At 41.8% G+C, this 17,866-nt stretch overlaps 1 protein-coding gene across 1 annotated transcript in view; it reads left to right on the forward strand.

Annotated features, from left to right (window-relative positions):
• RNF217 (ring finger protein 217) overlaps positions 1-9,580 on the forward strand; it is a 217,588-nt gene extending 208,008 nt beyond the window's left edge. The window contains 1 exon segment of the mRNA XM_030195531.1: positions 9,082-9,580. Coding sequence (XP_030051391.1) covers positions 9,082-9,155 — 74 coding nt within the window. The 3' untranslated portion in view covers positions 9,156-9,580.
• Positions 9,581-17,866: the final 8,286 nt, after the last annotated feature.

Below are 17,866 nucleotides of genomic sequence, written 5' to 3' on the forward strand. Positions count from 1 at the left end.
TCATGTTTCTGAATCATGAGGCTTCTCAGATCTGCACCAATGTTAGGTACGACAAACAGTGAATCCAACACAAGTATTCTAAATCAGTCTTTATTAAAAAAAAAGTCACCCAAAGTGGTCCACGTTTTTCCCACACAGGGGCTGCTTCAGGGGTACAATACTACAAATATAGAAACGTTATACAATATGTATATTACAGTCTACTACAAATCATTCAACATACAAAATGTGAACATACTGACTGATGGAATTATGTGCACTTCAGGGGCGTAGCCAGCCTTCCGTGGGGGAGGGGTCCAGAGCCCGGGGGGAGGGGGCACATTTTAGCCCTCCCCCCGGCGCCGCCCCCCCCCCCCCCCACCGCCGACATTGCCACCCCCCCTCCCGCCGCGAACCCGCCGCCGCTGCAGCCTACCTTTACTTTTGCTGGCGGGGGATCCCACTCCCCGCCAGCCGACGTCTTCTCAGTCCTTCCTGCTCTTCAATTTGTTTGCTGACATCCTGCATGTTGTACGTGCAGGACGTCAGACTCAGAGAAGTCTCCGAGATGAATGACTGATCTATAAAGTAGAATAACGGAAAATAACGGAAATAAGCTAAGTGAAATTTTTGATTTAAGAAGTTTGTAAAGTTCAAGAAAAGGAGTAATGAAAAAAAAATATATATAAAATGTGGATCAAATGAAGAATATCTGCCCACCATTGAAAGTGCCTGGCTCACAATATAGCCTGTATGGTGGTGACAGAGATATCTGAGAGATCCTATACTATCAATACCTATTAATGTGATATCAAGAGGTGTCGAAATAAATTAAGAGTTGGGTAATTAATTGATTTGTATATATGAGAAACCCCCTCTATTAAATAATTTTGTGATACCAAAAAATTTGATGATTCTATAAGCTATGGCACCTAATTCTAATAGTGCGTAACTCAAAAGGGACCATGGCCTTGGGAGGAGCTTGGACGTGTCAGGGGCAGGCCAAAAAGTTATGCACATGGTTACAGAATACTGCCTCAGCCCCACCTAACTGGTTTCAGCAGGTGTAAGTCTAGCGTCAAAAGTTTAGGTGCTAAATGTGATTCTATGAAGGGCCCAGGTAAATGGCTTTGGAAAACTGCCAGCATTGACCAGGCAGCAGTTTTGAGAGAGTGGAAAAGACAAGCTCAGGCAACCAAAGCGATAATCCAGACCAATCACACAGACTGAGAAGAAACATCAGCCGGTACAGTACTTTTACCCAAAGGCCTTTGGATTCCATATAGGCTACCTCAATTTGGGACCCAAATTTGGATGCGGATCCTAGATCCATGTGCAAATTAATTAATTTAACAAAATTTATAGCCCACCCATCCATCTGAGCGGGTTAATGAGCCAGTAACGATTAATAATAATAATAAGTATTATTATTATTAGCATTTGTATTGGTATTAATTGACACATATGGGTTTACGAGTGGCTCTGCCCTGCGCCGTAGTCTATAAAATGCCCGTCTAAATTTTCTAGCATGCAACTGAAAAGGGGGTGTGACCATGGGAGGGACACGGGCAGGTCAGGGGCATTCCCAGAAATTAGGCACGAAGTTACAGAATAGGGTTATTTATGCACCAAAGTGTCATTACTTAAGTGCCAGCGTTTACCCCAGGTTTCAGCAGGCTAAGGGGCCCTTTTACTAAGGTGCACCCAAAAGTGGCTTGCGCTGGTGTATGTGCTTGTTTTGGACGCAAGCTGGTCCATTTCTTGAGCGCGCCTGGAAAAAAGGGATTTTTTTTAATGTGCCGGAAAATGGATGTGCGACAAAATGAAAACCAATGTGCATCCATTTTCGGCCTGAGACCTTACCGCCACCCATTGAGTTAGCGGGCAGTAAGGTCTCATGCTCTAACCGGGCGGTAAGCGTCCAGCGCTCGCCAACTGCCGATTACTGCTGGGGTAAGCGCCCCGCTGTAGAAAACAGAAAATATTTGGGCACGCACCAAAAATGGAATTAATGCCCGGGGCACATGGTAGCCAGGCAGTAGTGCCAATTTGACGCACATTGGACACGCGTAGGTACCTACGCACCTTTGTAAAAGGGCCTCTAAGTGCGGTGCCCAAAGTTGGGCAGCGAGATCTGCGTTAAACTAGTAGAGTCCATTGTACAATACTAGTTTAGCATGGATCTTCTTGGCGTCTAACTTTGGGCGCCATCTATAGAATCCCCCCCAGGGTGCATAGACAATTTTACCTGGATATATGGGCTATTTGGGCTGATGGTTCTTTTGAGTGACTGCCTGATTGGCTGAGCTTGTGTTTGCCACCCCCTTGAAGTTGCTGCTCTAGGCGACCACCTAGTCTTGCCCAATGCATAATTTGACCCTGATCTTAACTTGCACTCCATCCACGTTAGCGCTGGGCTAGACTCCTCTCCCTCATCTTGGAGATCACTGATTCATTTTAACATTAACAGTATTAGCTTGTATTCCGCCATGTACCTCACAGTTCAAAGCGGGTCACATTGTAAAAGAAGCTGGACTTTTTCAGGAAATACAGCCTTCAAACCTAAATTATACTGAAAAATAAAAATATACCAACCCAAACTGATTATTAGATTGCAAAACAAATTTCCTAAATAGGTAAAGTTTTGATTTGAGGAATGTTTCTCATATTTTCTTATAGGTTCCCCCTTTCTTATGTTAATGAAGGTGTTTCTTTAACTAAAATTAAGGGTTAACAAAAGTTTGTAATTTTGTTATGTTGCTTTGTTCTTGTGTTGGGAAGAAGCAGCAGGTTTATGTACAGCAAGACAGGTCTGACCTGTTCAGTACAAGGTGATTGACCAGGCTGGAGAGAGATAACATCGCAGGGGTAAAGGAAGTGAACAGGCTTCTCAGGCAAATTTCAGTAAGTGCCAGCTAGTATTTACAAAATAAGGGTCAACAAACAAGTTGTAGGTGATAACCGTTTTACTGGACTAACTTTATTGGACCATCAGACCCATCAAAAACAGATCACCTACAACTTGTTGATCCTTATTTGTACAGTACATACTAGCTGACACCTGTTGAAATTTGCTTGAGGAGCCTATTTGCGCTTTTTTAAAATCCTTACTGAGTCACCTCTGTCAAGCCTGAGATTGTTAACTCATACTAAACATTTGCCTTCTCAGCCCCAAGACAAACATGAACCCAAAACAATCTCTCAGCAATTTCTTCCATCAAGCTTCCAGGCCTGACTTCACAAGACTTTAATACTTTCACCTGCTAAGCATTGACCACCACCTCTATTTTCTGCCACTTCCTCCTTTGGGTCCCATGGCTCCTTGCAGCCTCAATGATGTCCTGTCTTGAGGGCCGGCAGGGCCAATTCACCACAACCCCTCTCCCTCCAGACTTCTTAACTTTAGGAGGGGAGCATGACCAGAGAACCGTCCACTTGTGTACCTGACCTTCCGTCAACAGTGAGATCAAAGTCCTTACTGTTATATTTAGATACCAGGCAATGAACATGGCAACAGTAATGCTTTGCTTTGCTTTTCCCAAAAAGATTTTCATTTTTTTTACTAAAGATTTTTGTCCTTCCTGTCAGCTCATTGATCTGCATGGATGTGACACAATGGACCAATCAGACTATTGCATCGTGGACAGGGTCTTCAAAATATTATGTTGGTTGGCTCTGGCGACTGACCATATCATTCATGTGCATGTCAGGTCTCAGGTGATCCCACCAGGGCTTTTGTGGAAGTTTCAGTTCAGTGGAAAGGTTATTCAAAAAGTTCATTTTATTGATCTAAAAATGTATTGCAATTTTACAGATACTACACTAAAATGATATATAGAAAAATGATATATAGAAGTGCTACATCTTATGCCGGGGTGGACAACCCAGTGAAGTTGAATATCCATGAGATCTATTTGCATACAGTGGAGGCAGTGCATACAAATAAATCTCATGCATACTCATGTAAAAGCAGTTAGCTTAGTAGGGTTTAAAAAAAGTTTGAATACTTTCCTAAGTACATAAGTAATGCCATACTGGGAAAAGACCAAGGGTCCATCGAGCCCAGCATCCTGTCCACGGCAGCAGCCAATCCAGGCCAAGGGCACCTGGCAAGCTTCCCAAACATACAAACATTCTATACATGTTATTCCTGGAATTGTGGATTTTTCCCAAGTCCATTTAGTAGCGGTTTATGGACTTGTCCTTTAGGAAACCGTCCAACCCCTTTTTAAACTCTGCTAAGCTAACCGCCTTCACGACTTTCTCCGGCAACGAATTCCAGAGTTTAATTACACGTTGGGTGAAGACAAATTTTCTCCGATTTGTTTTAAATTTACTACACTGTAGTTTCATCGCATGCCCCCTAGTCCTAGTATTTTTGGAAAGCATGAACAGACGCTTCACATCCACCTGTTCCATTCCACTCATTATTTTATATACCTCTATCATGTCTCCCCTCAGCCATCTCTTCTCCAAGCTGAATAGCCCTAGCCTCTTTAATCTTTCTTCATAGGAAAGTCGTCCCATCCCCGCTATCATTTTAGTCGCCCTTCTCTGCACCTTTTCCAATTCTACTATATCTTTCTTGAGATGCGGCGACCAGAATTGAACACAATACTCAAGGTGCGGTCGCACCATGGAGCAATACAACGGCATTATAACATCCTCACACCTGTTTTCCATACCTTTCCTAATAATACCCAACATTCTATTCGCTTTCCTAGCCGACGACGACACCCAGATCCCTTTCTTGGTCCGTAACTCCTAACGTGGAACCTTGCATGACGTAGCTATAATTCGGGTTCTTTTTTCCCACATGCATCACCTTGCACATTTGCTCACATTAAACGTCATCTGCCATTTAGCCGCCCAGTCTCCCAGTCTCGTGAGGTCCTCTTGTAAAAGTTCATAAGCCATTATTAAGATGAACTTGGGAAAATTCACTGCTTATTTCTAGGATAAGCAGCATAAAATCTGTTTTACTGTTCTGGGAAATTGCCAGCTACTTGTGACCTGGATTGGCCACTGTTGGAAACAGAATAATGGACTTGATGGACCTTCGGTCTGTCCCAGTATGTCAAAGCTTAGGTTCTCATTGGGGAAATGACCTCGAGGGATGAGGTTGCCCACTCCTGTCATATACAATAGAAAACATGAAGCATAAAAAACAAAGTACTTTGTACTATTCAAATAGATCTCATGCATATTCAACCTCACTGGGTTGCCCACCCTGGCATAAGATGTAGCACTTCTATATATCATTTTAGTGTAGTATCAGTAAAATTGCAATAAATTGCTAGATCAAAAAATGAACTTCTTGAATAACCTTTGCACTAAACTGTAAGTAAAAGGACCCTATAGTCTCTTATCCCAGACTTCAACAATTACAACCATAGCTAACCCCAAATGCCCAGAGGGACTACATATGATCTCCACTGACTTCTTATCCCTCAATTTTTTCAATTGTATAGAATGAAATAAAACAAACTCATTCTCTTGTAACCTCACAATTCATTTGAGAAAATGGGAAACCTCAATTCCTAAAACCTGTCCTCTAAATTCCGAAAACTCCTGGAAGCTTGAGTAGATTTGTATAAATTTGGAAAGATGTAACCCTTTTGGCCAAAAAATAAAGTAGATTCTTAACATATATCTTCAAAACCAAATCTCTGTCCAACTCCAGGGCAAAAGAAATGAATATTCCTCTTGATATAATATCCACTTGAGAAGATTCCAAAAGTCCAAAAGCTTTAAGGCTATTCACTGATATTAAAGCTTCCATCTTAGCACAAAATAAATGTACATATTGAAGGTATTGCTTGTGGGACATCTTAAAGGAAAGACTTCTGAAAAAAATGTTTTCCAATCATCTCATATGGGGGATGGGGGAATTATCTTTGAACAAGAAAAATTGCACAGTCTCCAGTTTTCAAGCACCTAAATCAATTGTGTGTTGTTCCAACATTAAGGGCCCTGTTTACTAAGGTGCGTTAGTGTTTTTAGCGAGCCTGCACTTAGCACACACGATAACCATATAGGCGCCTATAGGGATATTGTAGGCACGTACATAGTTAACGTGCGTTAAAAACGTTAACACGCCTGTAACACTGCTTAGTAAACAGGACCCTAAATCATGCAACCCAAACCTATTGCATGATTTAGGGCCCTATTGGTAGCATTGAGACATTGCAGAAGCCCTCCAGAATGTCTTCTGTGCGATGAGCCATATTCCAAAGAAACTGGTGTGGTCCCCACAGTCAGTTGTACGCCCTAGCTTCCTAGGTTCATTCCAGACCATTTGTGATGGGTTGGCTCAGACTGATCTTTGTAGCCTGTCCTTAATTTACTCAGCAGAAGGTAACTTGACACAAATGCTTGTCTGATACAAAAGAATGACATACATTTTTAGGTAGCAAAACAAAGCACAAAAGGGCCTCAAAGACTGGATCAGTGATACAATCTTTAATGAAATAGACCCTACACAGGCCATGTTTTGGCTCAGAATATATTCTCTTTGATAGAAAATAAAATTCCAATTGGTCTTTCTAATAACACGTCAGGGTAGGCAGCAGATTGTATCGGATGCATCCAAGCGCAATAATGGTGGTTTGTTTCTCCCCTTTGAATTTCTCAGTTCTCTTGGAGAGAAAAAAACTGTTTTGGAGGAGAACTGGGGATTATGCCCTTCAAACTATGGCTATTCTCGATAGATCAGGGTAACAACATTCCATCCAAATGTAAAAATGATGGCAGCCCCCCTCAGAATCCACCATCCTTTTCATGAAAAAAATTTTTCTGATGTTCCTGAAAATTTCAAGAATTAGAAAAAAGACAAAAGTAAAATTAACATTTCTTGTGCAGGGCCTCATGTAATTCTCATGGCTTCTTTTGAAATCCTGTGCATCAAGTGGTGACTAGAACTTTCCTTGAAGACTGCTTCGAGAAATAAGTACCTGACTACGGTGCTGTCCTACAGAGACAAATTATTTACCTGCCCTAATCCCCCAGATTCTGTATAACGCAATTTAAGTTGCGCTCGCAAATCCAGTCATATTCTGGGTTTGGGCATGCAACTTAATTAATAAGCCCATAATTGCCATTTAACAATCAATTATTGACACTAATTGGCATTAATTAGAATTTAAGTGCAGAACTTAGCTTTTTCTGTAACATCGTGTACATAAATTCTGAGTCGTAGAGGTGAAAAGGGGCATGGCCATGGGCATGGAATGGGTAGGTTGTGGGCGTTTCTAAAATCTATGCATGTGGTTATAGAATACACCCAGTTTGCTTGTAATTTAGATGTGAGCATTTATTATTATTATTATTAGCATTTGTATAGCGCTACCAGACGTACGCAGCGCTGAACGCATTTACACCAAGTTTTACTTGGCGTAACTGCCCGTGACGAAATTTAGTCATGCAGATGGACACTTGGGTGTATTCTATAAACCACATAGAAGTTTAGGCTTATTCTATAACGTACGCCTACACCTAGGTGTATTTCATTTCAGCGCTGATTTTTTTAAGGCGCAATATATAAAATCTAGTCTCTGGTATCTGTGCAGGGTAATTGTGTAAAGGCATTTTTCATGTATATATACAGTATTCCCCTTATTAGCACCAATAATCGGGCGCTAATAATTTATTGGTGCTAATCAGCATTAATTTAAATTTACACGCTCTGGGACTTACATGGGGATCCAAAAAGGTGGCATGGCCATGGGAGGGGCACGGGCAGATCAGGGGTGTTCCTAGAATTTGTATGTAATGTTACAAAATAAGGGAGATTTGTGTCTAATGTCGGCACGAGAATTTATACAAGGTTTCAATTGGTGTAAATCCTCATGCCCAAAACTGAATACGAATCGCAGCACCAAACTCTGTTCTATAAACGGTGCCCAACTCTGAGTGCTGTTTATAGAATAGTGCTTAGCGCTAATTTTTATCAGCCCCATTTACATTTAGTCCTATGCTTGCATAAAATATGTCTTATAAATTACCCCATGCACAAAAATGTAGATGTGTTCTGGGACGGGTTTTTTTTTTTTGGGGGGGGGGGGGAGCACGGGCCGAGGAGTTGTGATTTACATATGTGCTTTACCATGAACAATTACATCTGTGTCTTCATTGTAGCCATAATTTCTGCAGGATTTGTGCTGGCAGGGGCGGACTGACGGTGGTCGGGGCCCCCAGGTATTGAAGGTCATTGGGCCCCCCTCCCAGCCACTGCCTTCCGCCACCGCCTTTCCCGGTCCTACCTTGAAGGGTCTGGTAGTCTGCAGGCTTCTTCGTGGGCAGGAAAGAACCCCACTCTTTCCTGCCTACTATCGCCACTGTGCCGCCGCTGTGTTTTTCAAAGTGGCTGCCGAGAGTTACTGCAGTAGTCTCGCGGGTCTCGGCAGCCATTTTTCAAATATTTAGGGCGGAGGTCACTAGACCACCAGGCCATTCAAGGTAGTACTGGGGAGGGCTGCAATGTGCTGTGGCGGGGAACTGGGAAGAGCCTCTGGGCCCTCGGGCACTGCCCGGTTGAACTAATGGTCAGTCTGCCCCTGAGCACTGGTACCTTACAAAGACACACAGGCTACAAATAGGCTCATGTTGCTCTCTCAACCTAGGTGACCTGTTATAAAATTAACCTCTTAAGTGTTGATGGCTCATAGGCAACCTTAAAGTATAATATTATGCACCTTTAATGTGAGAAAATAATTTTGCAGGTAAGGATCTCTAAGATCCTTGCCTTGGGTTCAGGTGTCAGGCACTCAGTATTCACTTGCCCTCTGGTGAAGAGGGAAGCATGGTGATAGTGGAAATACTGTGGTTTTGATGCTCCCTGTACATCCTGGAGGACTTCAACGTGCTTCTGAGGAGGGAACAGAAATCCTCTTGATGTGTATTTGTATTTTAAAGTTGTTAAGGTGCCATTGACAGGGTTGCTCACCCTCTTTTCAATCATGCAATTAAAATGCTTCTTCAGTTGACAGTTCTTCCAACTTGCTGCATTGACTGTAATATATGTGCTCATATATATGCAAAATATATAGAAACCTTGTGTGCATGCTCTTTCTCTCTTCTCACTTTTTTTGTTTTTTTTGACAGGTTTATTTGTTTTTCCAATCTATTGCCTTTGTAAAAAACAGAGGAAAAGGACACGAACAGGTATGCCCTGGTGAGAAGAAGCGGATTTTATGTGCCTGGACTGAGCTGGTCCTGCAAGGGCTATACAAAATTGAGCAGCGGAGAGCAATACCGGTGATCAACGTCGAAGCCAGAAAACCCCGGAAGTATAGAAGAGAACAGCATAAAACCTTCAGATCTGTTCCTTCGTTGCAGTCCACTGCTTCAGACCTTGTTCTGGTGGTCCTCAGGGCAGCACAGGCCTATAATTGCTGCTTTTTTTATTTTTATTTTTTTTAAGTATGTGTGTTTATTTTTGTTTAAAGGGTCACCCTATAGATTAGGGCAAGAATTCCCTTCCTTAGACAATCCAAACCTAAATTCAACCCATGCCTTTACATGGTGGTCTGGAGAGAGGATTTCTTTTTTTTTTTTTCTGTCATTTTTGTTCAGTTGTTTTATGGGTCAGGGAAAGGTTGTGGTGGTGCGTTTTGGATTTAAACTGTAATGATCTTACACTGAACATCCAAATTATGGTTCTAGTGCTCCCCTCTGGAAAATATCACTCAACGTGCACTATTTGCTAGCTATACAACTTCCAATAAAAAGTAAAAAAAGAGATTGAGAGCACAAGAGAGGAAAACACTATTTTGGAGAGCTGCCATCTCATTGTAGGGGTTGAACACACCTTTAAAAAGTTTACTAAGGGTAGGGTTTAAAAATAAAACGTATCCTAAAGTAAATAAAACAAGTGTTGTAGAGGGCAGTCTGATATGTAGAACTTTGAACCACATTAACAGGAGAGGGAGATCAGAAACAAAGGGGGCGGGGGGGTGGGCTATTCAACCAATAGGCATCCAGCTTAATTTGCTGAGTCAAGGCAGGCTGATCTGTTGCTCTGAACAAGCCACTTTTCCCAGATACTGGTCCTGAGAAAAAAGCTTTAATTTACTTGAAGCTGATTTTAGCTTTTTTTTTTTTTTTTGCTTATCTTAATGGGGTGGGGAATAAAATCGACTGGTATTCATATGTGTTTAATATGCATATGCAGAGGATTTTAATGCTTTAGTTTTTCAACTGTCAATCTCAGTGCCTCAGGGGAGGGGGTAGAGCAACATCAGGGTTGGATTGTCGTAGCCGCTTTCTAACATTTGGCCTTCAGTAGAATTTCTTTTTTTTTTCTTTTGAGAAACAAAAACTTTATTCATCAAGTCCTCATTTTTTCTTGTTATCAGCCGAACCCCTTCTAATATATTAAAAAAAAGGAAACAATGAAATATGGCTGTTTTTAAATCCTACCAGTCTCCCAGCGAAGAAGTACTTGGAGGAGGGATATCCCTGATACCTGGAGTCTCTGTTTATACTGGTCTCCGTTTAGAAGGATATACTACTTGCCTGTCATTGTCATATCCACCTCTTCTGCCAACTGCCTGTACTCTGCCTGCAGCCGTTGTGTCCCCGTGGCTTTCAGCAGAAGTTCAAGACGTCTTCTCTGTTCTGAAGGTCAGTGGATGGCTCTCACCCATAACTTTATCTTTTACCGAGAGGTTCTGTTAACATTTTAAACTGTCAGAACGTCCCTCTTGCTTCTTACTGACATCAGCGTAACCTGGATGCTGCTAAAGGCTGGCTATGGATAGTGCCTCATATATTATCCTGTTCCTTGGAAGTGTCCCAGAGATAGGGATCCTTGTTTTAGCAATACATTATATACTGTAAAGATAAAGCATGGATTTAGGTGGAAATCTTATCTTTGTTCAAACTAATAGGTATGACTTTATGGGGTCCTTTTACTAAGCCGTGGCAAAAAGTGGCCTGTGGTACCATGGGCGTGTGTTTTTGGCATGCACTGGGCCAGTTTCTACCACATGTGGGGGAAAGGGCTTTTTTTTTTCAATGGGCTGGGAAAAGAGCCTGCGGTAAAATTGAAACCAGCACGTGCCTATATTTACATCCTGAGCCCTTAACGCCAACCATTGATCTAGCAGTAAGGGCTCACGTGCTACATGCACGGTGACCGGCTGGCGTGCGCCAACTGCCGATTAATGCTGGAAATGCCACGCACAGTAGGAAATAAAATAATTTGGCACGGTGGTATGGGCACACACCAAATCCAAAATTACCGCCAGGGGGACGTGCTAGCCTGGCAGTAGTCTCATTTTGGCACACACTGCACATGCGTAGAGCCTATTGCACCTTTGTAAAAGGGGCCCCTCTGTGAATTATTCATCTCTTCACAAAGAGGGGGGGGGGGGAAATAAGGAGAATGATATTTGCAACTCAGTGATGCATTATGTGCTTTGATGTCCTTGAAAAATGTTATCATGTTTTTCTGGCAGCAAAGCATCAAATGGGATCAGCAGAGCAGTATTTACAGATTTTTATTGTTTTATTTTCTTAACACTTAAAAAAAATGTTACAAGTTAAAAAAAAAAAAACATTGGGGTCAGTTTTCAAAGGTTTTAGGCTCCTAACTTTGGGGTATGTTTATTAAGGTGCGGTTAACACAGGTTTTAATGTATGCTATTAGTGCTAGCCAGCCATAATGCCTTGTGCGCATTAAACAGCCTGTACGGTAAAAGTCCGGCGCTAATTGCTTAGCATGGAATGGGGATGGGGACTGCACTTTGCAATCAGCATGTGGTAGGTAGTGCGCAGTGCTACATATGCAGTTAACCTGGGTTCACCTAATGCCACCTCAGTAGGTGTTAGGTGCATCTGCACTCATCACGCCAGAAGTAAAACACGTTAGGGAGCATGTCTGTGCGAAAACTGCAGGGAGAGTGCTGGACGTGACCCCCCAACAGTTACCACAGGACGTTTGAACTTAAGGCATGTTGCTTTGTCTGTTTACATGCATTAAGTGCAAAAACCTAACACATAGTATATGACAGCAGATAAAGGTCTGCATGGTCCATCCAGTCGACCCAACAAGACGGCTAGAGCTGCACATATTGCTCTGTGCAGATTACACACCTTCATAAACAAATACTGGCATCACAAATAGGTCAGTCGGCAATTTGCCATAGTACCAACCAGTTATATTTCACACAATCATGCAAGAATGGTTTTATAATTTTGGTTGGAGCAACATCACATTCATTGTCTTGATTAAACTAACAGTCCAACAATGTTACAAACTGACATTTTACTTGCTATTAACCTTAGGATGTCTTCCCCACCCCCTCTGAGATATACTCTCATAGCATATGATATAAATGTAATATAAAATACGCATACCTGTTCTCTATCTGTATTTTCTATTCTCAGGTCACAGACGGTAGAAGCCTGCCTGGCACGGGCCTTACTTCCCAATTACTGGAGTTTCTGTCAAAGCCCACTCCAGTCCATCCAAATATATCTTTCTATAATCATGACACAGACTGTAGAAGCCTGCCCTGCTTTACCGTATTTGGGACACAAACCGTAGAATTATGCTCAGAATTGCTGTTTAAGCACCGCTAAGGTTTTTGTTTTGATTCCACCTTCTTTCCATATAAGGATCCTTTGTGTATCTTCCACACATTTTGAATTCTGTCACCATTTTAGTCTCCACCACCACCTCAGGGATGGCATTCTGGACATCCACCACCCTCTCTGTGAAAAAGTACTGGCTGAGGTTATTCCTAATCTCATGTAATCTCAGTTCATGTTTTCTAGTTCTACCGCTTCCCCATCTGTGGAAAACATTTGTATGTATATTAAATGTCTGTATCATATCTCCCTTATCCCTCCTTTTCTCTAGGGGATACATATTCAGTCCTCAAGTCTCTTTCATACATCTTTTGGTGCAAATCCATTTTGTTGCTTTTTCTCTAGACCACATCAATTCTTATGGTCTTAGCTAGATATAGCCTCCAAAAATGATTACAATACTCCAAGTGGGGCCTCACCAACAACTTGTATAGGGGGCATTATCACCTCTTTTCTTTTGCTGGTTATAACTCTCTGTGCAACCCAGAATCCTTCTTGCTAGGGCCATGACCTTGTCGCATTATTTTGCTGCCTTGAGATTATCCGATACTGTCACCTCTAGGTCTCTCTCCTGAACCATGCTTATCAATGTCTCACCTCCTACCTTGTATATCCATCTCCTTTGGATTTCTATACTCCAAGTGCATCAATTTACAATTCTTCACATTAAATTTTAACTGCCAGACCTTAGACCATTCAGCAATGTTGCTCACAAATATATTAAATAGAATTGGTCGCAGTACCAATTCCTGAGGCACATCACTACTCATTTTTCCTTCGAGCAAACTCCATTCAGCACAACCCTCTGTTGTCTGCTAGCCAACCAGTTTCCAATCCAGTTCACCAGCTTGGGTTCTAATTTCAGCCCACTCAGCTTATTGAGGAGCCTCATGTGAGGAACTAGGTCAAAGGCTCTGCTAAAATCCAAATAGATTACGCCTAGGGCATGCCCTGTGTCCAGTTCTCTGGTCACTGAGTCAAAGAAATCAATCCGATTTGTTTGGCATGATTTTCCTTTGGTAAAATCATATTGCCTTGGAACTTGTAACCTGTTGGATTCTAGGAGAATTAGAGGCGTATTTTCAAAGCAGTTAGGGGTCCTTTTACTAAGGTGCACTGAAAAGTGGCCTGCGCTGGTGTACATGCATGTTCATTTTTCAGCGCACCTGCAAAAAATGTCTGTTGGGGGGGAGGGGGGGTTCCGAAAATGGCCGTGCGGCAAAATGAAAATTGGCATGCGTCCATTTTGGACCTGAGACCTTACCGCCACCCATTGACTTAGCGATAAGGTCTCACATGTTAACCGGGAGGTAATCATCAGTGCACATACAATGCTGATTACCACCCGGTTACCGCTGCACGCTGGAAATTGTGGCCATTCATAAAAAGTGAAATTACTGCTGGGCCATGCAGTAGTTTAAATTGGCACGCGTTGGGCGTGTGTAGGCACCTACACAGCTTAGTAAAAGGACCCCTTAGACTTACAAAGTTCCATGGGTTACTTTAGTAAAAACTGTCAGCCAGTTGTAATTTTGCACAGATTTGAACCAAAATGGCAGTTCCCTAATACCTTTTAACTCCAATCCCCATAATTTCAGCAAAATCTGAAAATGGATGATCTTGGTCTCTAGCTGTAAGAACTGGAAATATGTTTGTTTTCAAAAACTCCACTTGGGTGTATGCCCGGAAATCACTATTAGCGCCATCCACCTTTCTGGAATAGATTGCCAGATGAGCACAGGTGCCAGCCCTCTTACCTGATATTTAAGGCCAGACTAAAGATAAGGCTCTTTTCTTAGGCCTTCTCCCGTTAAGCTTAACTCCTGCATCCTACTGAGGTCAGTTGATATGCCTATCTTGAGTCATTAACCCATTAGTGCCCAAGGATCCCATATGGGATTTTATTATGGGGAACATTGGGCACTAATGGGTTAATCTGTTTATTCAGCTATTTTTTTTTCACCAGCTGTTGCTTTGCCTCTCCATTGTCTCAGTGCCTTTTGTTTTATGCCTGTTCCACATTCAGTGCTGATTATACAGTTCTGTTCACTGCCTTGCTGTTTGCTTGAAAGGAGGTTAATCAAATTAAAACCTAGAAGTTAGGATTGTACAGTGGATGAGCCTGATAGCAAATGGGTCCTTGAGTAAAGGGCATTTACTGGCCATTTTCTGAAAACATTTTATACCCTATTTGGGGAGGGGGCATTGCTAAATGAAGATGTACAATCCTAACTTCTAGGTTTTAATTTGATTAACTTCCTTTCAAGCAAACAGCAAGGCAGTGAACAGAACTGTATAATCAGCACTGTATGTGGAACAGGCAGAAAACAAAAGGCACTGAGACAATGGAGAGAGGCAAAGCAACAGCTGGTGAACAAAATAACGGATAAACCCATTAGTGCCCAATGTTCCCAAATATGTATTATTTCATAGGAAAACCAACAAACCCATATCAAGGAAAGGTGATTTTAGTATTACAAATTTGCCCCTTTTCAATTTGTAATAGTAAAATCACCTTTCCTTGATATGGGTTTGGTTTTCCTATGAAATAATACATATTTGTATATTTTTCCTGTGACTCTATTTTCTTGCACATTTATAAAATCTTTAAAAAAAAAACAGATTGCAACTTTCAGCCTGAATAATTGCCCATTTTGTCTGATTAAAGCTGCAGGAGGTGGGATTGAATAATACATATTTGACAAATTAGTCGTAAATTAGATAGTTTAGTATAGACTAACTTTTTTCATTTTGTCCTTTTTCAATTTGTAATAGTAAAATCACCTTTCCTTGATATGGGTTTGTTGCTTTTCCTATGAAATAATACATATTTGGTATGTATCCGTAAATTTGTCTCACATAAGTCTCTCAAAATAATGTCCTGCTTGTCCCTATCTACTTGAGGTTCCGAAAAGAGACTCAGTGATGGTAAAGCAGATGGCAATTTAGTAAAAGATACAACAGATATTTGAGTCGCGGAAGGAATCCCAGTTTGAGAAGGGGAAACCTCTTGGGATCTCATCTCGGCAGCTCACTGGTGGAGGAGGGGGAGTATGTATACTGGAGAGGAAGAGACACCCCAGTTGCAATGGCGTAGCTAGGGGGGGGGGGGCACAGGGAGAGCGGTCGCTCCCCCAAATGGATATTTCAAAAAAAGGCGCCTAAGCACATGTACCGTTGCCTTCCTGCTTGCACGCGGTGCCACAACATCACTAAAACAGGTTAAAAATTATTATAGCTGGTAGAAACAGCAGTTATAAACTCTGTATTTTGTGCTCATTTTTCTACATTATTCTATACAATACAGATGGCAAACTTTCAGTGAGAATATCCTGTTTCTTTATCTTAACTGTTCATCTTAACTGTTGCTTTAATCTGCCTTTGGGAAGTCTGGTGTTATAAAGGTGGAATATACTGAAATTAAATGGAAGTAAAATTAAACTCTCCTTTTCGTTGGGGCACATGGAATCACATCTGCATCTGATGTCTGTTTTGGTGGCCCTTTACTAGGTGAAAACATTTCTACACGAATACAGGGGGTGAGGGAGGGAGAGACCCTATAACCAGCCCCTCCAAATGACACAATGATTTAAAATATAGAACAAATTAGTACTCTAACCAATGAAACAAATACTTCCTGTATGTACATCCATATGCTGCACAAGCCAGCATGTTTAATATAAGTGAGATTAAATAAAAATGCTATCAACAGTAAAGAACAACAAGGATGTAGCAGCTCATAGGTTTGCTTGCTTTATTTTGAGTGTACTAGATGACGGCTGCACAGGGAAGGAGGAAACATGGACTAACTTAATTGGTTTCAACTTTTTTGACGTCATCCCTAGGCTTGTCTTTTCCAAGAATGTCTAGTTGCACCTTCTCTGCTGTAGGATGCTATGGCCTGCCTGCCTGCCTGCCTTCTGGCGCCTATTTTACAAAAGTCTGCTCCCCCAGACGTCAAAACCTAGCTACGCCTCTGCCCAGTTGGGGACAATACCTGAGATGCTGATGTTCCAGAAGGTGACAAATGTTTATCCAATGGTCCAACCGTAGGAGTAGATGTCTTAATTTTACATGTCCCCATTTCTCACCAGCTGGCCACTCCTCGGTGCTCCAAGGGACTGTTTGGCCACAGGAGCGTCAGCGATTTCAAACAGTTGAAGCCCCTTAGTGATGTCAGCGGGTTTCCTCAGGGATGCCAGGTGGTCGCGGCACTAGCAATCCCGAACAAGAAGTCAGCTTACCCTTGCCAGATGGTATTCAGCAAAGAAGAGGCCCAGCAGCCACACAAACGCCACCAGGTATCACCTGCAGCAAGGAAACAGGAGCTCCAGCGATTTCAAACAGTTGAAGCCCCCTAGTGACAGCGGGTGTCTTCAGGGGTGCCAGAAGGTCGCGACACTAGCGATACTGAACAGGGAGTCAGTTCACCCTTGCCAGATGGTATTCAGCAAAGAAGAGGCCCACCAGCCACACAAACGCCACCAGGTATCACCTCCAAAAGTTGTAATCTTTAGCTAAACTATTTCTTTTTTCTAAAATGCTTTGATTCCAGTAATAAAAAGTCTTCCATATTTTTGGAACATTCACATTTTTTTTTTCAGTATGATTGTATATCTTTGGATCTTTTCCAATCTCTTCCTGAATAAAAATAGATCTTATTTGCAAAATGATTTGCAAATTTATTACAGTCCACAGATACGTTGCAATAAGCAGGTGTTGTACAATGTATAGTTGCCCCCTTAAAATGTGTATAAAGGAAGCTCAAGGAAGGATCCAAACCAAATTTCCTTTAGTAATTTACAATGAGCAGTAGTCCTTCATAAGAAGAAATTTGAAAAACAAAATCACCTTCAGCGTCCAGTGTTACTTTTAAAATTTTTAATAATCTCACCCAGGTGTCAATAGTCACTGCTCTTTCTGAGTCAATGCAACCAACAGCAGCAGACTTGGTAAGATATTTTATTGAAAACGTTAGTCTTATTAGACAATCACTTTCCAGGCTTCCTTACAGTTAGATGCAACTGATGTATCAAGATGTGAAGAGCCAAATAGTAGTTGATCGGATTTGGTCTTCGTTTTCATTGGTTAGTGAGGAAATGGTATTTTTATTATTGAAAAAATTGTCACATAAATTGCGTCTACTGGACATTTGTCCCTCTTATTTGTTGTGTGATAGTCCAGTTCAATTCGTTAATTGGTTAACTGGTTTAGGGCCTGTTTTATCAAACCACACTAGGTATCCCCGGTGCTGTAATGCCGACAAAGCCCGTAAGCCCATTCACTTTGAATG

The sequence above is a fragment of the Microcaecilia unicolor genome, chromosome 3 (genome assembly GCF_901765095.1).
Source record: "Microcaecilia unicolor chromosome 3, aMicUni1.1, whole genome shotgun sequence".
In the NCBI taxonomy this organism is placed as follows: domain Eukaryota; kingdom Metazoa; phylum Chordata; class Amphibia; order Gymnophiona; family Siphonopidae; genus Microcaecilia; species Microcaecilia unicolor.